The 27,862-nt window shown below is 42.4% G+C and overlaps 1 protein-coding gene and 1 long non-coding RNA gene across 5 annotated transcripts in view; one reads left to right on the forward strand and one right to left on the reverse strand.

Moving 5' to 3' along the window:
• Positions 1-16,514, reverse strand: part of MCC (MCC regulator of WNT signaling pathway) — a 361,512-nt gene extending 344,998 nt beyond the window's left edge. Inside the window, exon 1 of one of the 3 annotated variants that reach the window (XM_073344706.1) lies at positions 16,114-16,514. In XM_073344706.1, the coding sequence (XP_073200807.1) occupies positions 16,114-16,259 (146 nt within the window). In that variant the 5' untranslated portion in view covers positions 16,260-16,514. Of the gene's footprint in view, positions 1-15,463 lie in introns of all 3 variants that reach the window. The other 2 variants (XM_073344704.1, XM_073344707.1) reach the window with 2 other exon arrangements.
• Positions 16,066-20,759, forward strand: LOC140911508 (uncharacterized). 2 transcript variants are annotated; one of them, XR_012159001.1, is made up of 3 exons: positions 16,066-16,779; positions 17,346-18,389; positions 18,511-20,759. It is a non-coding gene; the product is annotated as an uncharacterized lncRNA (long non-coding RNA). The 2 variants fall into 2 exon arrangements; XR_012159000.1 differs by lacking the exon at positions 16,066-16,779 and having other exon boundaries at positions 16,885-17,380; positions 18,200-18,389.
• The last annotated feature ends 7,103 nt before the right edge of the window (positions 20,760-27,862 follow it).

Here is a 27,862-nt window from a genome sequence, read left to right on the forward strand (position 1 = left end):
TGGGTACAGTACTACTCTGGGGGCAGAATTGTTATCATTGACTGCTGGGCCCATGTTGTTCTTGAAATCTGAGACAAGTAGCAGGGGCTACAAGACTACCAGACCAATACCATGCTCAGAAAGGCATTTGAATATTCAATCAGACACCACGGCAATCAAGGCAAAAAAAATAAAATAATTCTGATCACTGGTCTACAGACAATTAAATCTTCAAACTTGGTTGACTGTTCACAAAATATGGTTGTCCCAGTTTTCAGGCTGAGGCCTCATTCTCTGAAGTAAATTAAAATGAAATGTTGTTGCTACTGCGATTGTCTAAAGGAAGTTTTCTGCATTCTGCTTGTTCTATTTTAGATGAATACTACAGAGTCTGTTTGGTTTTTTTTATTATTCTCTTGTTTGCATTGTGTCTGGTTCTCACTTGGTTTTTCACTAGTGCTGCCTCCTTTTGAGTACTCAGTGTGACAGTGTTCACTCGCAGGTTTTGTTCCTGGTCGCCCTTCCAGTCAATAGAGAATAGCCTGAAAGGGTTAGAAGAAGCACTTGTGTTTCACGGTTTATATGATTAAATATAAACTGTTGTTATGATTAAATTTATTATGGAAAACCCATGTTCTACCACCAACTGCAGTATATCCTGAAAGGCAGAAGAGCCTGAAAATTAAAAGCTTTGTTAAACATGCATGTGCATGCTGTGGATCCGATGATATTTTAGTGTAATTTTAGAGGCAGTCACTGAGGTAAGGCACTCTCCAGCAGATTGTTAATTCATACAGTGCCATAATTGACTATTTTTTGACGTCACTAGATCACTGTATTGAAAGAAAAGCACTAAAACCATATGAATGTTCATTGCTGTTATCCCCTGGTATATTTGGCACCTGTACATTCAATGGAAGCTAAGAAGATATAAATCTGAACTTTTTCTGCACCTTACGCTCCTCCCCACCACCAGGACCCAGAAATATTGCCTTCAAATCCACCATCTATATTAATAAGATTACAGACACAGCCAGGATTTTCTTTTATTGCTGTAAGTTCCAGCACAGCACCCTCCAGCTTTTGCAAAGCCCCAAACACCCTCCAGCTTTTGCAAAGCCTTCAGTAACAACCTATAACATGCTCACATATGTGTTTGTCTTGATCCCCTAAAGATGTCCCCTACCTCAGGCTTCATCAGTCTCTAACTCAGCTGCAGCAAAATGCAGCCAAATGATCATTCTTTTAATCATTGTGTTCCATGCTTTGGACTAAATAGCAACTTAGTGCAGATGGTGGATGCCTTGGAAACAGGTCACAGTTGTCTCAAAGGAATCAATAAAAGCTACAACTGAAGAAGCATAGTAGCTGTGCAACCAGCTGATGATTTCCGGGAGAAGAATTCCTTCTTCAGGCTCTCTTTGATCCATTTGCAAAGCCTGTGTTCTTGGGTTTATTGCAAGGGGAAGCATTATTTTAACCTTATAGTATAGAGCTGCTTTAATACATGTTTCCTCTGCCCCTTCTAGTCCATGAAAGAACAATAACTGAATCATATTATAGAAGTTTGCAGTGGTGGTGTACCCATGTTGGTCCCAAGATATGAGAGTGTCTGAGCTAAATGCAAGTTGGGACATATTGTTAAGCATAAAATGTTAACGCATGTTAACTTGTATTTAGCTCAGAAATGGGTTTCCTTCCCCAGAGCTCTGCGAAGCTCAAAAGCTTGTAACTTCCAACATAAGGTGGTCCAATTAAAAATATTACCTCACCCACCTTGTCTCTCTCATATAATATTAGGTCTATGCTGCACTGAGAGCATGTCATGGCAGTTTGATTAAAGTACCTTTAAAAAATGCAACTGTACATTTAATACTACAGAAACGAAATGAACTTCCACATTCTAAAGGATGGTTCAAAGGGGGGGGAAGAGAGAAAGAAGAGAAAAGAGTTCTATACAGAGGCTTACACACAAGAAATCAGTGTTCATACACAAAGTCTGCAATCGCTACACTGGTGAACCATGAAGTCTTTAAGGAAGAGATCTAACTGTCTGTCATAAACCTAGAGCTAAGGGTAGCATAAAATCCCTCCTTTACCTGTAAAGGGTTAAGGAGCTCAGACATCCTGGTTGGCACCTGACCAAAAGGACCAATAAGGGGAGAAGATACTTTCAAATCTGTGGGGGAAGGTTTTTGTTTTGGGCTTGTGTGTTCTCTCCGAGACAGAGAGAGACCAAGCAAGTAATCCAGCTCCTACTGAAATGATACTTACTATTTCTGTAATATTAGATGTAATAGCAAAGAATGTGTTAGATTATCTTTTGTTTAGCTTGTGAATTTTCCCTGTGCTAAGAGGGAGGTTTATCCCTGTTTTTTTGTAACTTTGAAGTTTTGCTTAGGGGGGAATCCTCTGTGTTTTAAGTCTTACTACCCTGTAAAATTATGTTCTATCTTGATTTTTACAGAGGTGCTTCTTTTACTTTTTTTCTTTATAATAAAGTTCTGTTTTTTAAGAATCTGATTGGTTTTTTGTGTCCTAAAAACCCAAGGGTCTGGTCTGTGCTCACCTTGTTTACCTATCTGGTTGGCAGATTATTCTCAAGCCTCCCCAGGAAAGGGGGTGAAGGGGCTTGGGGGAATATTTTGGGGAAACAGGAACTCCAAGTGGTACCTTTCCTGAATCTTTGTCTAACTCACTTGGTGGTGGCAGCAGTACTCGTCCAAGGACAAGGAAGGATTTGTGCCTTGGGGAAGTTTTTAACCTAAGCTGGTAGAAATAAGCTTAGGGGGTCTTTCATATGGGTCCCCACATCTGTACCCTAGAGTTCAGAGTGGGGAGGGAACCCTGACACTGTCTCTCTCATGGGAATCCTCCTCGCAGCAATCCATCAAGCAGCAGTAGGAACAGCTACCCACTTAAATATACCAAGCTGCTGGATAATGGCCAAAAACTGAGGAAGGGAATAACAGAAACAATAGAGACAACATAAACTTGTCTCCTCTACAGCTTCCCTTCTTCCTACCACTGATGGAGCTGCTGGCCCCATTTTTGTTAGCATAGATGCAGCCTACTTGACTGCTTTCACTGGCACTGGAGAGTTATTTTATTTTGCTAATTCCAGCATACAGGAGTACATTACATAAAATAAGAATTTAAGGAAGGAGCCTTCTGACCTAGCGCTCTTCATTGCAAACTGGGTCTGCATTTCTACTCAAGTGTGCTTAGCCCTTTGCTCCTCTGCTGGCAACAAAGGATAAAATATTATAGCTTCTACACAACAAGAACGGCTAAACACATACAAACACACACACACACCTTGGAAGATTATTTTATTTAAATATTCACCAGTTATTAGAATCAGGAGTACAATCCTCATCAGTTTGTTTAAACAACTGCAGGCAGGTCAATTCTGGGGTTTAAATTACAAGACAATACTACTTCCACCTACAGAAATTCTTAGTAAAATCAACAGTCCTCTAAATAGATCAAGTTCAACGTAATTAATACAGGAATTTACATGAATGAAAGCATGAAACCCAAATTAAAGTAATAAATACTTTTTCAATTTTTTTCCAGTGGACTACAAGGACATGAGTCATTTAATTATCTTCCAAAACTGTAACTTGATGTCAATTTGACATGGTATATTGTTATGCTAGACAAAACACAAATTTGAATCTCAAGTACCACAAATAGCTTCAACCCAATGACCAAATTTATCCCTGGAATACTGATTCCACAAACCAAAGAAATTACACAGATGAATTTGGACCATTTTATTAAAGTTGTGGTTTCATGCTTTTAACGGATATTTCTGTTCTTCTCTTAATCAACAACAATATTTGAAGTACATTATCAAGAGTAGCCATTTAAAAAAAAATTGCATTGTATCATTCAAGTTGACAAAAGAACGATTCACGTTCAGTATTCATCTGTATGTTCAACTACATATAAAGCACATAAGAACAGTAGGGATGAAAAGGACCACCAAATTTAGACAAAAGAAGTACAAGGAAGTGGAGCTTACAAAAAGCATTAGGGCTGTCAATTAATCAAAGTTAATGCATGCAATTACACAAAACAAATTAACGAGATTTTTAAAAGCTGTGATTAATCGCAGTTTTAATAGCACTATTGAACAATAACAGAATACCAATTTGAATTTATTATAAATATTTTGGGATGTTTTTCTACATTTTCAAATATATTGATTTCAGTTAGAACACACAGTATAGGAACTCCTCCCTTAAAGTCGTCCCGGTTAAGATTGTTTCATTGTTACGTTGCTGATCAATTAGGGAACATGCTCATTTAAAGTTGTGCAATGCTCCCTTCTCATGTAGTTTGGCAGCCGCCTGCTTTGTCCACTGCTTGCAGGAAGAGCAGCCCGTTGCAGCTAGCTGGTGGGAGCTTGAAACCATGGTGGACCGGCAGCCCCCCATCAGCTCCCCGCTCCCCTAAATTCCCTGTGCAGCAACTGCCCAGCAGGCTACCAATTGCTGGCAGTTCAGCTGTCCCTCCCCCACTGCCATGTGCTGCTCCTGCCCTCTGCCTTGGAGCTGCTCCCTGAACCTCCTGCTTGCTGTGCAGGGAGGAAGAGAGGGGCTAATGTCAGGGTGTCTCCCCCCATCCCCGCTCCTGCACCCAACTTACCCCATCTTCCATAGAGCAGGGGGGACACACGACAGTCCCGGAGGCAGCAGCTGAGGTGGGTCTCAGCTTGCTGATCTAATGAACAAGGCAGTGTACTTAAGACAGGGATCATCATACTTAAAGGGGAAATGCACATCTCTCTCTCACACACGCACACACACAGGGTGTGTGTCTCTGTCTGCTATGCTGTCTCCCCTCCCTTCATTCCTTCTGCCTTGTAGAGTGTGAGGCTACATTAACAACAGTGAGTTAACCCTTGAGGGCTAGTTCATAATTTAGCAGTATGTCATTCCCTGGGAAATATCCCACCCTCTGACTTCACCACCTCAACCAAGCTTCACAATCATCATTGCTGTGTACCAGTATTAAATTGTTTGTTTAAAACTTATACTGCATGTGTGTGTGTATATATATGTATATATATACATATACACACACACACGCAGTATAAGAATATATTTTCCCTGGAACCTAACCCCTCCCCCTTTACATTAATTCTTATGGGGAAATTGGATTCGCTTAACATCGTTTCGCTTAAAGTTGCATTTTTCAGGAACATAACTACAACGTTAAGTGAGGAGGTCCTGTACAAAGCGTTCAGTGCTAACTTTATTTTATTTTTACTACAGATATTTACATTGTAAAAAACAAAAAATGGTATTTTTCAATTCACCTCATACAAGTCCACTCAGTCCTACTTCTTGTTCAGCCAATCACTGAGACAATCAAGTCTGTTTACATTTACAGGAGATAATGCTGCCCGCTTCTTATTTACATCACCTGAAAGTGAGAACAAAAGTTTGCATGGCACTGTTGTAGCCCACATTGCAAGGTATTTACATGCCAGATATGTAAGCATTCGTATGCCCCTTCATGTTTCGACTTGTAGTCTCTAAAGTTTTACATTGTTTTGGTTCCGAGTGCAGTTATGTACAAAAAAAAATTCTACATTTGTAAGTTGCACTTTCACAATAAAGAGATTTAACTACAGTACTTGCATTAGGTGAATTGAAAAATACTATCATCTTTTTTACAGTGCAAATATTTATAATAAAAACAATAATATCGCATGAGCACAGTACAATTTGTATTCTATTATGGTTTAACAGTGCGTTTAAACTGCGATTAATCACAACTTTTTTTTAAGTATCAGAGGGGTCGCCGTGTTAGTCTGGATCTGTAAAAGCAGCAAAGAGTCCTGTGGCACAGGACTCTGCAACTTTTTTTAAAATACTGCAATTATTGTTTGCAATCCTTTGACAGACCTAGAAAGCAAATAAGGAGGAATTACTGCGGTCAGTATGAGGGGAGATGAATGCAGAAATAAAGGTTTCAGCAAAGAAAGGGGTTAAGAAAGCGTATTATGTAGACAGTATTTTTAAAAAAGGCTATTATACAAGCAGATTTACAGAACTCCAAAATGCAAGAGGCAAGAGAGTTTAGGGCTTCCTGACAGTAAGCGTGAATATAAAATTTGAGAAGACAACGGATGGTGACAGAATATTGACTGAAGGGTTCTCACCAAGCAGACCAAGTACTAGAATACCAGTTATGTATACAGTGAGTAAAGTTATGGCAGAGACATGATCTAATGAAACTGAAACAGTCAGAAAATAGAGAGCCAAAACAGGGAAGAGTTTTGGGGTTCTATTATCTGCACAGAAATTATACTAACGTCTAAATTTAAAAAGATGACCAACCAGACTAATATAGATGGACAGAAGAGAGGTCAAGGACTGAATGCAAGACAACACCATAAGAGACAAGCCTCTGTGGAGAGGTGCCAGTTACAAAAAGAAAAATGGTTGGCTAGGAAAATCTATGGAAATGTACACCTTGCTGGAAACTACGATCAGCAATAGATCTCCTTGAACCAGTGCTACAAATAATTTGCCTGGTAACGAAGACAGGTTAAAATTAAAATTCCTTTGGCGGCTCTAGAGTCCTAGGAGTACCGTAATGGAGACCCTCCTCTTGCCAACAGAGAGGAGGCTCTGGAGAGGAGAGAGCTGTGTCTTTCTTCCAGCAACTAGAAAAAGATTATTTTTAAATGTATCAAAGAAGCTATTATGAGAGATGGAGCAAAGAAAAAAAGAAAAAAGAAAAAACTAGAGACACCACCCTAGCAGAAATCCCAGCCCGGCAAGGAGGTTTAGGCTTCCAGCCAGTAACTGTCTGGTGCACTTTTTCAAACCTGACAATTCTGTTTACTTGCCTGACTATACTGTTTACAGTTCTGGCTCCACTGAAGTCATTGACAAACTCCCACTGACTTCAGGGCAGGTAGGATTTCACCCTAATTCTTTATTCCATGATAAAAATGTTATTAAGCTATAACTAAATTGTAAATATGTATTAAAATTAATATACAAGTTAAAAAAAACCAGACACTAAAAAATTAGGAAATGCGTGTTAAGATAAAACGTTTTTTAAAAGTTCACAACATCCCCTTAAATGAGATTTTTTAAAAACTGTACATGTGGTCCACAACTACAGACTTTGCAGAGTTCCCAAGTGCTTACGGGCACTCAGACACAGGACGAATTGGAGAGGCAGGACTACTATAGCCCATTAAATATGGAAGTGTCACTCTGATGGTACAGCCAGTCAGTGTTCACAGGTCTACATAACTATTAATTCCATTCAGGTAATGTGACAAGTCAGACAAGTTTCCTAAGGAGCTCCTTCTGAGAATCACTGTCAAAGGAAGCTCTCTTTCAACATGTGTTTTAATGACCTGTACCAACTAGGTATCAGATAAGCAGGTTTCTTAATCTCTGTGTTTGTCTACCTTACAGGATGACTAGCTTTCTACGTTTTCAGTTTTTACTGATTTTCACTGATAAATTACCAGATATTTTTATTAAAGGAGTTCAGTTTTTACTGATTTACACCCATTTATCAATCCACTCAGTGTATTTTCAGGTACTTATTTTTGTTAAACCCTAAAGCTTTACATGGTTTTTGTGTCCTGCAACTCTGAGATTGAAACCATTCCACAATGTAAAACACAGAACATCCACATGGTGGAGGTTGGAAAAAATCAAACAACGTTAATATCGCACTATGATTGGCTCACACGGAGATGCTGCCTGCCTATTTCTGTGCGTCCATTTTGTATGGCACTGAATTTAAACAATCAATCCTCCACAGATAAAGATATATATTGCCCTCTATTCACCTGGTTACTTCCTTTAGTGCCCATCTCCTTAAGGATTTGGATGGGCAGGCCTGGCTTCTTCTGGATCCCCACACAACCAGTCCTGCCCTTTCTGTGGCTGGCTCCAGACTACCCCCAAAATGGCTTCTCCCCCATCCAAGGCTCCCAGGGAGGGTTCCTCACTCCCTACTGGTCAGGCTAGCCAGGGCCGGCTCCAGCGTTTTTGCCGTCCCAAGCAGCAAAAAAAAAAAAAAAAAACTTGCCGCTGAACAGGGAGGCGGAATCCTGTCCGCCGAACACGGAGACAGAGTGATGGTGCGACCACCAAATTGCTGCTGCCGACCAAAGAAGAGTTGTGTCCTTGCCGCCAAATTGCCGCTGAGTGTAAAACGCACTGTGACGGAGCGGCCGCCAAATTCCCGCCGTCGCCGAGGATGGATTGCCGCCCCAGAGCCCGACGTCCTGCCTCCCCTTTACATTTGTTGCCCCAGGCACCTGCTTGGTTCACTGGTGCCTGGAGCCGGCCCTGAGGTTAGCTCTTCTTCCCAGGCTTTTCCTTATCAATCACTTCACTCTGCTCCCTCTTCTGAGCAGGCATGCCTGCAATCCTTCCTCAACCAACAGGGGCCCTCTGCTGTTCTACATAGTCTCTCTCCTCCTCCTCTGGGTTGCCTAGCAGACTCCGCGTCTGCCCTTGGCTCCCTCTTCCTACCAGGGACAGCTGCCTCTCCCTGAACTACGAGCACACAGAGCCCCAGGAACCTAGGTAATCTCCTTGGGGGTTACGGATAGATCAGGTAAAAAGGTAAACATGGGGTGAAAAGGCAAATCTATGCCCGAATACCAACAAGGAAATCAGTGCTTAGACATTTTCAAGAAAAGTTAAGATGAAAATGAAGAGGATGCATTGAGCTGCCAGTACTGGAGCATTGAGGTCAGTGCTCGCGCTGACAGAATAAAGGAGAATGTTGAAAGCAAGTGACACAAGAAGCTTAAAGAAGAAAGTGACCTTCAGGATTAACAGTCAATATCAGGCGCTTCCACCAGGGCTATAATGAAAGAGAGGACACAGCACAACTGTGTCAATGAATTTGTGTGTGCTCTTTGTTTTGCCAGACAACCACTGTCAATTGCAGAGGGGCCTATTGGCAACTTTGTGACATAACACTGTCCAGCAACATAAACCTTTCCTAATGCAGACAACCTCACTCATAAGATGTTTTAGTATCTAAACTGATGGAATGAATTGATGGAAATGTGTTGTCTAACCTCATTTTTGACAAGTCTCCTGAAGCTTGGATCATCCAATTCTGGGCCTTTTGTTTTCGTTTTTTGATTTCAAAGTGAATAAACCCACATTGTTTTGTGCTGATGTGACATTCATCCCTTCTGCTGACAGCCGTTTTATCGACACAGCAATAACTGACATGCTTGAGATGTATCAACTAATTTGGGAAAATGTGGCTACAATTAACAGATTCTGCTTCTTTCATGGCTAAGTTTGCACAGGAGATTAAATGCAATCAGAAACCAGAACTGGTATGTATTACCTGTCCTGCTCATCTGATTAACATTGCACTGTCAGCACTTACTGCCACAGAAGAAATGAAAGACATGAAATCTTGCATCATTGGATTCGGGGCCATTTTCAAGCATGCAAACAAGTTGAAGGCTTTGTTTTACATAGTGCCAGCTGCCAATAAACTACCCCTGTTGTGCCACATCAGTGGATGAGTTTGTATTTCGCTGCCTGTCATGTAAATAACGTGTGGAGTGTCCTAATGCATCTCCTAGATCATTCTGAGTTTGTTGGTTCTAAAGCAGAAACTCTGAAGAGACTGGCAAAAAAACAAAATGACCGCTAGATTCTGCCCACCAAGGTAACGTTGATTGTTGAAAACTTGGAATCACTGTGTGACACACCAAAAACACTGGAGCTTTCTCCGACTCCTGCCAACGCATTTGCCAATAACAGGCGTTTATCGGATCCTGACAACCAAAATCTCAGCTCAGCTGAGCACAAAAGCTGAAGGAGAAACATATGGTGAGAAAAGCCAGGTGTTTCTGGAAGTCCTTCCCACCCCGGAACACAAGAAATGAAAAAGTGTTCAAAACCTTCAACACAACGCTGAGCAAGAAATGGGGGACTGTGGCCTGTAATCTGAACCCTCAAGTGTTTGGTACTGAAGATTCTTTTTGGAATGACATCCAGGTGTTGTACCCCTTCCTCAAGATGCTGGTGGCCGCACTGACACTTTTTCCTAAAATTATTTATTTTTCCTAAAGCTAATTAAGTAATAAGCACACATATACATCCAAATCATTGTAATTTATTTATGAAAAGTTTTGGGGTATTTTTTTAAGACTTAATAATAAAACTCATGCACAGTTATCTCTATTCTTTACTGACCTAACAGAATAGAAACACAAATAAGGTGCTTCGCCCATTCTTGTCTTTTTTATTATTGTTTCTTTTGCTTTTTTGGTAAAAGTGGTTGTCCGTATAACAATTCTGAAGTAAATTTAAAAATGCTTTGACATAATAGAACTCCAAATAATAATGAAAAATATATCTGGGGTTGGGTCTGGGGAGGGGAGAGGATGCATAGCTGCGGCTTCAGCCGGCCCGGGGTTCCTCCGGGCAGGTGGGGGCGCTCCGGGCTTCAGCTGGCCCGGGGCTCCTCCGGGCAGGTGGCGGGGGAATGGACTCAAGGCTTAGGCCAGCCCGGGACTCCTCATGCCACAGCTTGTGGCTCCAGGTGCAGGGGGTCTCGGGGCTCCAGTTGCTGGGGGGAGGGAGCGCGGGCAGAAGAGGTGGAGTTGGGGGCTAGCCTCCCCAAAGGGGGGGGCTCCATCCACTGCCCATGCACCCGCCGCTCACCTCCTCATCCCCCACCTGCCTCCTGTATCCCTCCTCACTCTCCCACCCACCACTCGCCTCCTATATCCCTCCTCACTCCCCCACCTGCCGCTCGCCTCTTCACTCGCCTGCCACAGACACCTCCCAGCCCACCGCGAGAACTCCCACTCACTGGTGGCTCACCACTCACCTTCTTGCTCCTCCGCTCTCAGCCAGACCCCCCTGCCCACCTCTTCACTTCCCCGCTCACAGCCAGACCCCCCTGCCCGCCTCATTACCCTGCTGCTAGCTCACCATTCACCTCCTTACTCCTCCAGCAGGCCCTGCCCCTGCCACACCACTTGTCTCCTCACCACCCCCACCCCCCTGCTGCTCACCTCCTCACACACACACCCCATGCACCCACCGCTCGCCTCCTCACCCCCCCCCCTCAGCTCGTCTCTCGCTTCCTCACCCCACCCCCAGAACACTAATAAAACTACATGGCCATCAAGTTTCAAAAGGAACCATCAATCTACTTCACCACCTGTGAAAACCGAACAGCGTTCTCACTTTCCTCATCAACAGTCACAAGTGCCACATATCTTGACCTTATAAAAGAAACAATAGATTACAGGTGTCCTCACCAATGAGCTGACTCTGTGATTCAGAAGAGATGTTTAATATGCTACAGTTTCACATCTGTAATGTTTTTAAAGCCTCTCAAAAACTAATAAAAGCAAAACTAAAACTGTTACACCTGTGTATTATTCAACTAACAGATCCTTATTAATAAATATAATTCAGTTAACAGGGTAGAAATAAGTAAAAATAAAGTCTTTATATGAACAACCCTTAAGGCCTGAATCCTGCTTCCAATGAGGCGAATCACAAAAGCTCCCACTGACTTTAACAAAGGCAGGGCTGGGTCCTAAAAATGTCCTGCATAAACAATATTCACAAAGTAACATCATTATTGCTGAGCTCCCAAAAGGGTCCTATGTACTCGTCCTCCATTGAAAAAGTGAACACAATAGAAGTAAATAGAACATGCTGGCCAAGTGAAAATTGAGGCATTTTGTTTATACTTTTTTTAGTTTGTAAACATTGCTGAACTGAAGTAAAATGGGTTTAAGTTGCTAAAGAACACAACTCATATAGATGAACTCCTAAAATTCTTCACCTCATTTTTTGATTTCTTCCTAGTCTCAGTCATCAATAATCAATGGCACAGTTAGAGATTATGCCTTTATCAATCATTTTAAAATGTCATCTTAACTATTCAGAGACTGGCAATTAACTGTTCTCTCAGGAGGTGCCCTTTATCTCCATATGTGCCTCCACTTCCCTGATAATATTTAGAGACATTTTCAGTTTAATGGACAACATAGAGTTTCCACAGCTGAGACTCCATATAACTTCATCAGAAATGCAAATAGCTCATCTCCCCATGTGATACACTTCATAAAGATGCATGCAACAGAAAACCGCCTGCCTGTACTGCAAGAATATAGATTTTTTTCTCCCACAAGATCTCTGAAGTTTCAGAGGAGTTCTAAAACCAAGCAGCAACCTTACAAATGCTCTTCTGGAGGCATTTAGTAAGCAAGCAAAAGACTGAATAAACTTCAAGGCTGCCAGTGGAATGGCTATTGTGTGCGTATTTTCAATTGTTATAAACTATACTGAACAACAGCTGCAAAAAGGGGAGGGGGAGATCTTTGTTACATTTAAAATAAATTAAAACTTCTCAAAAACAGACGCTCAAAAGAGAAAAAGTCTAACAGTTCTGAAACTGCACTTTGTGACCACCAGTGGCCCAGAGAGAGCTTTGCTTCTTTGTTTCTAGCTGCTTCTAACAGATGTCTACAATCTTTATTACAAAGCTGAACTGCAGGCCTGTAAAAGGAGCAATGAAGGGACCTGCCTCTACTAGAGCTTCAGGAGAAAAGGCAAGGAAACAGGAATTACTCTCAGGAACCAGAGTCACCAGTGGGCAAAGGAAGCAAAGAAAAGTCCAGGGAAGTAAGGCAAGAATGAATGGGAAGCCAGGCAGCATGTCCAGGAGGGCAGAGGGAAAGAGGACCATGACTGAACTATATGGATAGAAAGAAGCAGCAGCAAAAGGGAAAGTATAGATAGGAGGATAAGATTAAATTAAGAGCAAAAACAGACAGTGCAATTAACATTGCAAAAAGGACAAAACACTTATTACATTAAAAGGAGATAAAATACCAAACACTTTCCTAATGTTATTTTTCCATGTAAACAATTGCTACAGAGTGCCACATGGATGTTGTGTTATTGTGAGTGTGAAGGAAATGTCTGAGAGACAACCTCTCTGCAGATGGCACACACTATGAAAATGTCTGAGAACCACTAGCCAATACCACTCCTGCATACACAATTTGCCATAAAGTATATTAGTGGAAAAGATCAGATAGTATGCAATGCCAAGAGAGGGATGCCTTCCATTTCCAAGATCAGTGTCCAAGGAAATTAATATAGTATCTATCTGTGCCATGTGCCCAGGACTAAAACCTAATTGATAGCGGTCAAGAAAATCAGATGACTCCAGATGATGCCAAAGATACCTTGATCATCCTCCTAAAAATATGAAGTTTAAGAGAAGATAGATATCTATGTTATTGCTTTTGGATCCAGGCCATACCACTGCTCACTTGAAAGTACACTCCCCATCCTAAAGTAAGTTAACAACCATCAACAATGGTCCTAATACCTCCTCTCTGGCTTTCAACCACTCTCTTTTGTGCTATATTTGTTTCCTGATGTAGTCCAGTGCCCCTCCTACTCCAGTTCTTAGAATTTTAGAAGCTCAACCCTCATAGCTCTTGGGTGAGATCTAGAATGAGCTATGACTGTAACATACAATTCACTGATTCTCTCATGAATGGCCTAGAAATGCACTTTCATTTAACATTTTTGAAGTCGGTCTATTACAAATTAAGCTATCATCCTTTTCACCAATCATCTTGAAAGGCTGATGATCCTAAACTTAGAGAGCTATTTTCTAGCTCTTCAAAGGGGGAGAGAGGTTCTGTAAAGAACACCAATTTGGTCTCCTTTTCAACATTTCCATTTAGTTGTTGCTGTGTTCAGTGTGATTCTATATTTCTGAAAAGATTACAGCTTTAAAAGTTTTATTTTTTTTATAGTTCTCTCTTTCATGTTACTTTCAATTGCTTCATGATGTAATTTTTGTTTCTCTTTAATTAAAACTGTTTCCCAGCTTTTGTGATGAATAGGAGGAAACTTTAATTTAAAATACAGCAGTCTGGTTTGGTGGTTCATTAGTGTCCCCTAATTGTCCACATAAAGCAATATATTAACATTCCATTAGCAAGTTTTATGTACACTAACTACAGTATTTGATTAAATCCCACTTCAGTATACATAATCAGAAAAAAAAGTAGTAAGGGTATAAATGAGATAGCAGATTATAATCAGGCAACATATATTGTAAACAAGTATTTCAAATTTTCTGACAGGCAAAATAATGTCTATTAATATGGCATACACACGAAAAGGAAAATATCATCTTTACTGGACTTGACAAACAGGTATATATAAAAGGGTACATTTCCAGTATTTTCATTTCAGAATAACCACTGATAAAATAGCTCCTTGGTTGAAAAAATACTCAGGATGTCTATTAGATAAGAATAAAATGGCAAAATGACTAATGTAAGATGACTCTTTTTAAACTAACCTACAGATATAAAGTCCCATTATTTACTGATGCACAGTATTTGAGATTCTCAACAATTGTCTAATCTCAAACTGTGTTGAGAATTATAGCTTACTTGGCCTCTGTTCAGCCTCATGTTCTTCGGTTTCAGAGGAGCTCCTAGCCTAGACTAATAACTTTCTCTCACATCCCAACTCTTCAAAAGTGCAGAGCACCTGCAGCTCCTACTTAATTAATTTGGAGCTGCAGGTCCCCACCACCTTTGAAAATCCTATCCTGATTCTAAAAGCTTATTAAAAAAATTTAAAGGCCCCTTACAGAAAACACCCTGCCACTAGTCCTCTCCTACTTAAAACAGACTGCTGCTAACTACCGATGTAGGAACATATAGAAGTGTGATATGTATTTCCAACAACATGCTCAGTGCTGTACACAACATAGTTAAAGCCCATCATCACTGCCATGAAGATCTTATCTGATCCTTAAATTGATTTTGTGTGGGTACAAGAGTCCACCCATGCACACAGAGTGGCAAGAACAGGGTCTCAAGAAAGACACAGCCAAAACTATATGCTTGAAGAGCAAAGGAATTTTTAAGTTACAACAATTTTGTAAGTTTACCGTACACCACTTGTCTAACATGTTAGAGTAAAGAATCAGAGAGGTAGCTGTGTTAGCCTGTATCCACAAAAACAACAAGGAGTCCAGTGGCACCTTGAAGAATAACAAATAAATCTGTTAGTCTTTAAGGTGCCATCAGACTCCTTAGAGTAAAGAAGACATCTGTGGTTTAATCTTTGTGAGTCACTTGGAAATTACCTTGTCTGTGTTAACAGAAATATTAATAAAAATCAAACCTGTTAAAATATTATAAAACAATGTTGGCCCCAGGCAATTAGCAACTATATGCTGTGTGTACAAAACCCACCTTGATTCCTAAATATCCATTTGTTAGCACTGATGTACTAAACTTTCAGCTAATCCCTACTATTCCAATGGAAAGGATGGTCATCGACATAGGAAGCAAGACACTGTGAACCAATTTCACTATCCCAACACAGAAAATTGGAACAGAACACTAAATCAGACTCAACATTTCAGAAGAAAATGCCTGCTATACCTTCATAGCTGATATTCTCATGCTGTAGACCTGAGGCAAATGATTATCCAAATGTTGTGCTGTGAAGTTTGAATACTAGTGGAGCATCATCATGTACCCTGTTACTTACGAACAACCCTGCATTGGCAGAATGATTGAGTGGATGGGACTAGAGATGTACAAGCTAGACTTGTACATCTCTAACTTCCAGGAGTTCATGTGAATTCACCTCCCTGGCTGCTGCCCATAGTAGCAGGACAGTGCAAGCATCCTGCCTTCAGAGCAGACTCTTGCTCCTGCAGAAACGAAAGGGGCTCCGATCTACTTCAGTGTTAAAAAGGGCTCGATCTCTTCTTACCACCATCTTCAGGAAGTTATTGCAAGAGCGAAGAATCATTCAACATGATGTCCAGAACCACCCAAACGAAAGACTAACAAACTACTAGCCCCACAAGAAGGTCCCGCAAACTGAGCTGAGAAAGGATGGTCCAGTCCAGCCTGCCCCTATTGCACAGGGAGAGACAGCTCCCATGCACAATGCTGCTGATTGCAAACTACTGCAAACTCTCCCGAGAAACTTGCTGAGAACTTGCGATGCCACTTTTGGGGGGGCGAAGAGGAGAATCCCTGAGCCCAGCTGTACAAGCCCTTCCTGCCCTTGCCGCTGTTACCTGCTGATGTAACCGTCCCCATCGCCATCGCAGGTCTGGAAGAGGCGCCTCATCCTCTCCTCCTCGCCGGTGCTGGACGTGTCGCTGCTGCTGCTCCCGGTGCTGCTGACGCTCACCTCCACCACGGCCGCAGCTGCCGCCATCATGCGGCTCTGCTCAAGAGGAGGAGGAGGAGCAGGCAGCGCAACCCGCGGTGCTTGGGACCCTCAGCCCGCGCCAGCCCTCCCCGCCCTGCCTGCACAGCGCGGCTCGCGAGCGGCGGCGCAAGGCCAGCCAGGGGTTGGAGAGCCCGGGCGTTCAGCCTCCTCGCGCACGAGCGCGGCGACTCCCGAGCCCCGGATTCGCGTTCTGGCCTGGAAGGCGCCAGGGGAGCGCGCGACGGGCCGGCTCGCACTTTCCAGCGGCTGCAGCTGGGCTCAGGCGCGTTCGCGAGGGGGAGGAATGCGCAGGAGCCGCGGGCGCTGCTGTACTGGGCGCCTTGCAGAGCTGCCTGTCCGGGGCGGCGCTGCTGCTGCGGCGGCGGCGGCTGCTCTCCCTGACCCTGTCCGGAGCGCCCGCCGCGGGACCCGGCCCAGTGAACCAGGGCCCGGGCGGTTCGGGGGGAAGCGGAGCGACAGCCGCACCCTTGAGCCCTGATGCCAGCAACCCAAGGGAGCTGGGGATGAGGTGTTAGGGGTGTGGGAGGGGCTCAGAGCTGGGGCAGAGGGTTGGGGTGAGGTGTTCAGGCTGTGGGAGGGGGCTCTGGGCTGGGGGTGCAGGCTCTGGGGTTCGAAGTAAATGGGTTTGGGTTTTGTTTTTTTTTAATCATTTTTGGAGGTTTTGGGGGAGCGTTTCATTTGATCATGGTCGAGTCCTGCCCCAAAGATGGGAGCCTGCCTAGCACTCATCCTGCAGTGGTGGCTCCATTCTTACCGAGCTGGGCGGCTGGCTCCACACTCCGGGCTTTGCAACCTGAGGCACAGGGTCACAGTGCTGCTCACGTTTGGCCTAGCCACACTTCCGTTGTGACCAGGGGATGGAGAGAGAGGCAGGCAAAATTTGAGTGAGGAATGCATGGGCTAATCTGAGTGGCACTCATGTGCCAAATCACAACATCTGAAGTGGGGAGCCAGGCCCAGCCCTATGGGACAGGAGCTGCTGCTGGGGGGTAAAAAGAAAAGGAGTACTTGTTGCACCTTAGAGACTAACCAATTAGTACTAACCAAGTACTCCTTTTCTTTTTGCGAATACAGACTAACACGGCTGTTACTCTGAAACCTGCTGTGGGGTAAGTTTTTTGTTTTCTGTTGGTGTTTTGTGGTAGTTTACATTTGCAGAAAACACAGGGCTCTAGGAATTGCATTTACTCAGAACCTCTGAAAATCAGGTCCCAAGTGTCTCAAGTTAGGCTGCCAAAAACATGAACAAAAAACTAGTGAACACTCCTGAAAATAGAGAAGGAGGACTTGTGGCACCTTAGAGACTAACAAATATATTTGAGCATAAGCTTTCGTGAGCTACAGCTCACTTAGGTGCCACAAGACCTCCTTTTCTTTTTGTGGCTACAGACTAACACGGCTGCTACTCTGACTCCTGAAAATGTGGTTTCAGCTGATTTTACAGGGGAAATAGATAAAGTGACTATACACAAAGAGCAATCCACAAAGTAAGGAAAGGGAGGGAAAATAGAAACATTTTTCCTCTGTGTTTTTCAGTCATAGTAATCTGAGGTGTCCTATACAAAAATAAGAAAATGTGAGTTCTAAATTAACAGTGTCCATTTAAACAAGAGAGAAAACTAGTGAGATGGAGCACTTCCAATGGGTGTTATGAACTTTCACTCTCCAAAATTTCCCACTTGTGTCTAATCATTCCCATTTACTACATGTACTCACTTGGAGTTCCCTGATCTTTTAGGTGATATTTTGGTGATAGACAAGTGATAGTTTCCTATGAACTGCTTGATCCTTCTGTGGAGAGGTTGCAAATGGCTGTTGGCAAGTAGCTGAGAGCATCATCACCCTCACTCTTTAGCTGCATTTGTTAACCAGATTCCAGTCTACTTGACAGCAGCTGTTCCCCATTTCTTACTGTTTTGCCTTCTCAGTACCTGGCAAGTCAAAGGGGATGGAGGGGCAATAGCATTGCAGCACTCAGAGGCTCCCTTTTGTTTGCATCCTGTGGCTCCCAACATCAGAGGTCCTATCTGTGAACAGAATCCAGTACATTTTGAAAGATACCTACTCAAGCACCTCCAACAAATGAGACCATACCTGAAGACGGTATATACTTGGATGGTATGGCTGTAGTCTGGCAAATTCTGCACAGTTGTACTTCTCACATTATTGTCACAGTCATAACATAGTTAGTATTTACTTTTGTAAGGACTAAAATACCTGGTAATTTCATATTTTACAGGAACGAAGAAGCCCAAGAAGAAGATGCAAATTATATGCTAAACACAAAGAAACAAAGTCATCATCGCTGGATCTTTCTGGGCTTGTCTTTTTAAAGACTAAGTCAAAAATTCAAAAAGTTATATTTTCAGCAGCAACTGTAACTTGACCAATTGAATGTTAGGCTTACATGGATGCTCAGAAGGAAAAACCTGCTGTCTTAAATATGGAATATTTACTGAGTAATGTCACGATGTGTAATGTGGCCAAGTTACAGTTGCTGTGGAAGCTTTTAATTTTCACTCTCCATGCATGTGAAATGTTAACTGTGTGTTGCAGGTTTTTTGTCAAATTTCCTTGGTCCAAACCACTGGGAGAAATGGCAGGTTGACTTCATGGAGATTTTAACTAATTGTCACCTCATGTGGGACTGGTTTTGAGGGCAGAATGCAGCATTCCAACCCTGTGAGATCCTAGGCATCGACAAAGAAGGGAATTTCAAGTCCTGCAGAGTGTCAGCAACTCTGTGTTGCTCCTTTGACCTTCTCTCCTCTAGGAGCAGTGCCAGATATTCCCTCCAAATTGGACGGGATTTTGTACGCTCTCCCTACATTGATGTTAAATGACTTCACACCATTTTTGCACACGTACTGCCATAAAGGGGGACTCTGCTTTCTAGAGCCATCCCAAATCTCTATGTACAAAATATTCTTGGGGATATGGTCTCTTCCCTGACATGACCGAGCCATCACAAACTCTTCTTATTAATAGTGGTTTCTAAATGCGTCAGTCCTGTGCACTCCAGCATCTCTGCGTTTTGGTATTTTGTCTTCCCACTTTATTTTCAGAATCTTATTCAGGCATTTCATGTGGAAGCTATTCAGTCTCCTGATGTGCCTAGCATATATAGTCCATGTTTCTGCACAATAAAGCAGGAATGATGGCACACAAGTCTCATAGATTTGCATCTTCACCTTAGTCAATAGTTTGTGCTATTCCATGCACATCTCTGTAATAGTCTGAAATTCTTAGTTGCTTTTCTGCTTCTCTATTAGTTTCATCTGAAGGTCAAGATTCCTGCTGATCGTCGAACCCAAGAAGTAGCAAAGCCGTAGACAAGTGCTATATACTGAAAAGCTAAACCCCAAACATAGTAGAGACACAAGCAATTGTTAGAAATACATAGAGAAGAGTGATATAGTATAGGGGATGTGGAACTGTAAACAAAAAATTATTTGTAAGAGAGAGACCAAGTTACAAGTTCAGGTCCATGGAGGAGAGCTGGGGGACTCCTGCCTTAAGGAGACTGAATGAGAAACTGCCTGAACTGTGATGCTAACAAACTAGATGCCAGCTGTTGCCCAGACTGCAGGCATTCACTAAGAACTGACAAACTCATAGCTGGAGACCAGACCAGTTCACATGTATTTTTAGTTTTGCTCAAAATAGGTATTAGTCTTATAGGAATGTGTGATGTTATTGACATAAACTGTGACTGTATAGATCATTGTTGCAACCAGGGTCTTATGGTTGCACCAGTCCTTGTACAGAGGAGGCCAAGTGGAGTGTCCATGGAAAGGTTGTAGTTTGCTGGTTATGATTATGCTATGTGTATGTGTGTATCATTTTTGTATTTGAAGTTATGAATATTGCCTATGTATTTGTTTGATTCTAAGTAGTCTCAGTGAAGCATTTGGTCAGCTTCTTGAGAAAGGACTATTCTCAGTAAGTACCCAATCAAGAAACACTTAATTGACAATGGACTTTGGGAGATGCTAATCCACATCTGAGCTTTCCTGGGAACGTTCAAATTAACATGTAAACAATAGCCTCAGCCTGCAAAAAACGGAATCATTCATAGACATGTGACTTGCCCAGGTGGCTACAGACTCCATCTTGTTGCAGTGATTTTGCACAGAAGAACAGAGGGGTTTCTGCCCACAAGAGAAATAATATAAAAGGCCCTGGAAATCCCTCCATTTTCTCTTCAGCTGGCTCAAAAGCCTCTCCGCCCCAAAGAGATGCCTGAAAGAAACTGGAAAAAGGGACAGTAACTACAGGGGTGTGAGTGATTGCTGGACCCAGACTAAGAAGGAGTCTAGTCTGTGAAAGAAGCTTATTGGAACATCTCTGAGGGTGAGATTTACCTGCATTTAGTTTCCTACTGTATTAGGCTTAGACGTGCATGGTTTTGTTTTATTTTGCTTGGTAATTTACTTTGTTCTGTCTGTTATTACTTGGAACCACGTAAATCCTTCTTTTTATACTTAATAAAATCACTTTTTGCTTATTAATTGACCCAGAGTAAGTAATTTATTCCTGGGGGAGCAAACAGCTGTGCATATCTCTCTATCAGTGTTATAGACGGCAGACAATTTATGAGTTTACCCTGTATACGCTTTATAGAGAGTAAAACAGATTTATTTGGGGTTTGGATCCCATTGGGAACTGGGTATCTGGGTGCTAGAGACAGGAGCACTTCTTAAGCTGTTTTCAGTTAAGTCTGCAGTTTTTGGGGGATGTGGTTCAGACCTGGAAAGAAGCTGCATGGAGCCACAAATCCATATGAGAATAATGGCATTCAGACCCGGAGAAGGAGCTGACAACAAGGAAAGATCATAGCACAAGGAAGCAGTGCGTGATTGAAGGAACAATCCTTACCTGTCTAAAACAGGGTCCCTGGGCTGGAACCCAGAGGAGACTGTAGGCCCGGGTTCCCCTAACTCTTCTCCAGACCAACAGGAGAAGGGCAGAGTTCCAGACTGAAAGAGGTCAAAAATGAAATGTCCCGGACGGGGGGTGAGGGTCTGGCACAGGCTACTAGACTTTATGTTTTTCCTGTCTTTTGGACTGGACTCTGAATTACCCTAAAGTGCGTGAAACACAAGGCAAAAGGGACCAAGAGTGGACCTGGACAGCGTGACAGGTTTGGTCACAGAGATCCCCTTGGGACTGTCACCTGATGTGCTGAAATTACCTCTGAGCCCATTTTCCCTGCCAGCTTGGGACTCCAGAACCCTGTCTTGTTGAGCCAGCCACACTAGCCTGCTGCAACGCAGACCCAGTGTCTGTCCCATGCTCCCAAAGCTGCAGACTTTAACCAAAAACAGCTCAGCAGGTTACCTCTCCAGCACTCAGACACCTAGTTCCCAATGGGATCTAAACCCAAAATAAATCCATTTTACTCTGTATGAAGCTTATACAGGATAAATTCATAAATTGTCTGCCCTCTATAATACTGATAGAGAGATATGCACAGCTGTTTGCGCCCCCAGGTATTAATCACTTACTCTGAGTCTATTAATAAACAAAAGTCATTTTATTAAGTATAAAAAGTAGGATTTAAGTGGTTTCAAGTAACAACAGACAGAACAAAGTAAGTCACCAAGCAAAAACATGCAAGTCTAAGCCTAATACCTTAAGAAACTGATTACAGGTAATATCTTATCCTCAGAGATATTCTGATAAGCTTCTTTTACAGACTAGATTCCTTCCTCGTCTGGGCCCAATCCTTTCCCCTGGTACAGTCCTTCTTAGTTCCAGCAGCCATTTCAGGTGGTAACTAGGGGTTTTCGCATGACTGGCTGCCCCTTTGTTCTGCTCCACCCCCTTTTGGCACAAGGCAGGAATCCTTTGTCTCTCTGGGTCCCAACCCGCTCCTTCTATATGGAAAAGTACCAGATTTAAAATGGATTCCAGCATCATGTGACATTATGAAATTATCATGGGAGATGTTCAACAGCTGATGAAAAATGGGCTTCTGTTGCTGTAGTGCACAAAACATTATAGACCAGTACTTCTCACCTTTTTTGTTGCTGTTGTTGGAGCCACTTTGGGATGTATCGGTGGTTGCCCCAGCCCCTGATGATTCCTCACACCATGTTTTGACACAGTATGCATAGTTTTTCCTTTGTTCTGTCCATTTACTTAACTTTGCTATTCTCTGCTTTCTTTCTCTTTTACATGTTCTCTACTGACTTTCGCTCTGCTCCTGCGATAGCAGATAGCATCAAGTCTTCTTTCCATTTATCCACTCACAGGGAACAAGCAGGGAGGGAAGAGGAGTGGCTTTCATTGATCCACTTACCACTTTACCTGCAGACTATCTATGAACTTTAACAGCTCATGTGTAAGCACCTTACAAACGTTAATTAATTTTACAGATTGGCAATTAAAACAAGGAAGTAGTAATTTCAAAAGTCCCTGTTTCAAAAGAGACTTTGACTTTGGAATAATGAGAAAATGTATGAGATAGAATTAAAAATGCATGAGGGATATCAATCATCATGCTTTAGAGCATAAGAGAAATACAAATTGCTGGGGTTAGAAAAATATGTTGTCTATGGGTTGTCCAGAATGTTCTATTTCTTATATCTTCCTGTTGAGCATCTGGTTTTGACCGCCAGTGGAGACAGAATGCCAGATAGGATGGACTGTTGGTCTAATGCTGTATAGCACTTCCTATATTCATATAAATATCCCCTAGACATCCTCTGGCAAATGCCTGCAAGGAGATGAGCTTCTTCTAGCTGATGAGAGGCCTGATCTATATATTGGAGAAAGAACAACCCCTTAGAAACAAGTGGGTGGCCTATATATATAGTGTGTGTGTGTATGTATATATATAATTTATATTTTGATTAGAATTTTTCTCAACTCCACCTTTCCCCCTTTTTTTTAATGGTCTCTCTTTGTTATGGTCCTCACTGGTTAATTTTTCCCTTGTGTTTTTAATGATTGTTTCACCCTGTTCCTTTTATGTATTTACTCTTCCCAATGGAAAGCACAATCAATAACATTGAGTTTGAGACACACTTTTTTAAACTCACAATGTTTCAGTGGGTTTAATATTAGTCAAAATAAATGTGTCTATCTCCAGTTTTGAACAAATTAGAATGACAGAGTGGCTGAGTCAGCCATAGTTGTTCACTTAACCCTATAAAAACCTATATCTTCTCACCTGACTGAGGATAAGATGCCATTCCTCCTGTTAGTGAGCACTTACTGACTTCAGTGGGACTACTTGTGTAAGTTCTCACAAACATGAGGAAGAGTTGCAAACCCTAGCCCTAAGTTCCCTGCTTTTAGCACTGGAATTGAATTCCTACTTTGCCATCTTGCAGAGTTTCACTGTACATTTGAACCAACTTATTAACTGCACTGCACCTGGAAAAGCAACCAGTTTCATATGAAAACTATAATCCAGGCTTTATTGCAATTTGCAGCACAAAATTATACTGCATTTAGTGGCTTTTTGTGTTAGAGCCTTGCAACCTCACCCAAACCTGACAGGACCTGACTACAAGCACTGGATTCAGGTTGGGTGGGAAAACTGGTCTGCTCTCCTTCTGCCCATGGGGTTGGTGCAGTAGCAGACGCATGCCCTGCTGTTTCCTGCCAGCCACTGCCACCTTGCTACATTGTGTGCTAATGAGTTGAAGCACCGCACTTTGCAGTTCACACAGTGCAGCAGGTGGCCACCACTGCACCAAACATAGGGGGAGGAGGTACAGATGGCACGGCTGGCTCAGGTTCAGCTGGGAAGGGCCAGGTTGGGTGGGCTTGGGTCCAAATTAGAAATTAGGCCTAAGCAGACCTCTTTTGTGTTATCTTAAAGCTGATTCCTCTACTTCAGATGAATGTCTTATTTGGGAATGATTTATTAGCTGCAAGATGTTTATTTTCAAGCATATCTATAAAAAGTCTAAAAATCTATGGTGTGACTTCTGTTTAGTGCCCTAACACTGTCTCCTCTTTACAATGTGATATTTAAATACTGTCCTTCAAGTAAGTCAAACTTCTCTCTCTTTCATTGATATTTTATAAATTCCTGTCTTAAACTCCCAGAAGAATTAATCCCTGATATAAATTTATCAATGAGGATAGACTAGGGATGGATTTGGTCCACAAACCTTAAAATGCGTTTCTACTCTGGCAAAGGATTATGTACAAATGATACATTCTTACTCAACAGATATGCTCCGTGTGTATATTATGAGTCATATTTGCTAACTTTAGTGATTGAAAGTAACTTTTTAAACTTCTACTTCTAATATCACTGGAAAGTCAACACAACAATGGAAAAAGAAGGTTGTGTATCATCAACAGATGTAACATAGGATCCAGTTGCAATATAGGGCCAAATTATGCTCTTAATTATACAGTTATAACTCACTGAAAACTTACTAAATACAATGGTTTGCAAAGGTATAACTGAGGGCAAAATTTGGCCTGCAGAATCTTTATTTTTATGTGGGAAGGAAAGTTGGTTGTGTTAAGGCAGAGGAGATGGAAGATCTAGGTTCTTGATCATAGACTTTTTGCAAGTCACTTACCCTCTCTAAGCCTTAGTTTTCTTGTGTGTAAAATGGAAAAAATACTCCCTTATGAAGCTTAATTGATAGCTATGAGGTGCTTAGATATATATTGAGTGCAATAGAAATGTCTCCAAATAAATACCACTGAAGATGTATACGAAGGAAAGACTCTGGTTTGATTTTTCAGATCTCAGGGAGAGTTTGCAAGGTAGCTGATTAGAAAAAGCTAGAACATTACATGTAAATGGAGAAATTTCTAAATAGCACCTCTGAGACACAGCAAACCTGGAACTCTGCAGTGCCAATTTATCATCACTATTCAGAGCAGAGTTGTGCCAAAATGCTCCTTGTGTACTAATCCTATAGCCAGGGACAACACGAGCCACTGTGACCAGGCCAATAGTCTTGGTATTCTTGATACATTCACATCTCTATTTATGGGATAGAGTTGATGGACACATAGGCGCCAACTCCGTGGGTGCTCCGGGGCTGGAGCACCCATGGGGAAAAATTAGTGGGTCCTCTGCACCCACGGGCAGCCAAGCTCCCCTCACTCCCCGCCCCACTTCCTCCTCCCCTGAATGCACCATGTCCCCGCTCCTCTGCCTACCTCCCAGCGCTTCCCGCCCGGCTGCCACCAAACTGCTGTTTGGCAGCGTTAGCACACTCCGGGGTGTGGGGAGGAGCGTGGGAACATGGCGCACGCCAGGGAAGAGGCAGGGCGAGGGCAGTGATTTGGGGAAGGAGTTGAAATAGGGGCAGGGAGGGGGCGGAGTTGGGGCGGTGACTTTGGGGAAGGGGTTGGAATGGGTGGGGAAGAGGCGGGGCAGGGACGGGACCTCATGGAAGGGGTGGAGTGGGGGCGGGGTCAGGGGCAGAAGTGGGGGTCAAGCACCCACGGAAATGAGGGAAAGTTGTTGGATCATATTACAGAAGTTCTGTATTAAAATCACAAATGAGTTTGATTCCCCATAGTTTAAATTCCAGGGTATTACTAATTAAGAGGTCTCTTGGTTTTTGGTACTGTTTCTCTCCCTCTATGTGTGAAACTTGCAAGCTGCTAATTGTGTTAGTACATTCTAAGACAGAGTCTGCTCTCAAAGCACTTCTTTGTAACAACAACTACTCACACAGAGAGAGACTCAAAGCAATACTCTGTAACAACAGAAAGAGCACCCAGAGACTCCCCGCCCTTTTGTTGTATTCATCTCACTTTGTTAACAATTGTGATTAAAATAGAGATAGAGGATGTATGTGGATGGATGCTTGGTGTGGATAATAACTGAATGATCAGGGAGGTGCCAGCCTAAGAATCCAGTGTCCATCGGCTGAAGAAGGCGTCAAGTGGAAACAACCAGAGGACCCCCAGAGGGCAGACTGGAATCCACCCAACAGCCTCAAGAATGGGAGAACCAAAGAACAAGATAACATCTGGCAGCACAGAGCCGTGAGGAATGTTCCATCTGCTGATTGATTCAGCAACAGCATGATGAAGCAACTCCCATAGACTGGACTCTAGAAAGTGAGAACTTTGGGGTCTGATTCTGCAAACCAACTTCCAGGAGCATCAGATGTACATCTGACGAGGCCCTGCTCCCTCCTCATGTCCGGGCCACCTGGCCAGTGGCTTGGCATGAGCAACTCTAAGGCTGGTAACTATGATAACAACCTTGCAGAACCCGTGTGTGTGTGTTTGTATGAATGAATGTGTGAATAAATATGAGATTGAATGGAATGTTATAGCTATAACTAACTGCTTACTATGATTCTTTCTGTATTCACAATAAATGTGGTATTTTGCCTTTTCCCCTTTAATAAGATCCTGCTGGTTTTTATTTTATTGGTATAACAAAGCCGGCGCCTATGGATAGACAGACAAATGTCAATGCCTCTTTTAGTTACTTACCATGAATTGTGTGATACATTACATGTATCCACATTAGATTGGTTCTAATAAAATAATGGTAAATGACAATTTCCTGTAAGTTTACAGACATGATCTACTACTCACAATTATATTTTCAAAATATGACTTGTAATATTTTTTCTCTAAAAACTAAGAAAAGCCTTAGGATTCAGATATTAAAACTGTTAGAAGCCCATACAACTGGTGATTCAATATTCTCTAGTCACTGATGCGTCTTCATAGATATAGGTAATAGGTTATCTGCTGGAAGAAACATAATAGGCCATATTCAGCCATGGTGTAAACAGATGCAGCTCCACTGAAATTAATGACCCTGATCTTTCATAACAAAATGCAGAGTAGTCCCAGGATGGGAGAATTGGGAAAACCATCTTTGCTTCCCTCTCCAGCCAAATTCAATAGATCTTTTGTCACAACTGAAGGTCTGCCGCAAAGACACTGCATTTATGCACCAGGACTAAATTTGGCCATTTTACTGAAGTCTTTAATCCAGCAAATCTCACTAGTTTTGCTGGAAGGGGGACTTCAGGGCCTGGCTCACTGTGATGTGGCTTCAGAACCTTGTTACATATAAACACACATTTGTTGTACTAGCACCACCTTGTGGCTAATTATGTTTAACACAGTAACAGCACTGGTTAAATGTTAACAGATGTTTGGTTCCGTGTGTGTTCCCTCCATGTGCCACCCCAGCCCTGTGCAGACAGCTGGTATGGCAGACCTCGAATGAACCATCCAATGACCACAAGATCCGTTAAGGGATGAAGGCACCCAGCCAGGTTTATTGTCAACGAAGCATGTACTAGTATCCCGCAGACTCTACTGGACTAATAATACATGAATGCCCATAACAATGGACCAGTTTGGTGAACAGCGGGGCTTTCTGTTCCTCCCTAGGGCAGACAAAGATACTCCCTTTGAGATACATCTTTATACCCTGGTACAAACAAGTTATTACTGCCCCTCTGGCATAGTTAGTTACTGCCCCCTGACGTGGCTAGTTATCACCCAACACCTTGTACATGTTAGTTCGATCAAAACATGTCTATTACATACTGTCATCCTGACCTTATCTTTTAGGGGGGGTGTATGTGTTCCTGTTATCCTTTGGGAATGTTCTTATATCATCC

Source organism: Lepidochelys kempii, chromosome 5 (assembly GCF_965140265.1).
Source record: "Lepidochelys kempii isolate rLepKem1 chromosome 5, rLepKem1.hap2, whole genome shotgun sequence".
NCBI classification, from domain to species: domain Eukaryota; kingdom Metazoa; phylum Chordata; order Testudines; family Cheloniidae; genus Lepidochelys; species Lepidochelys kempii.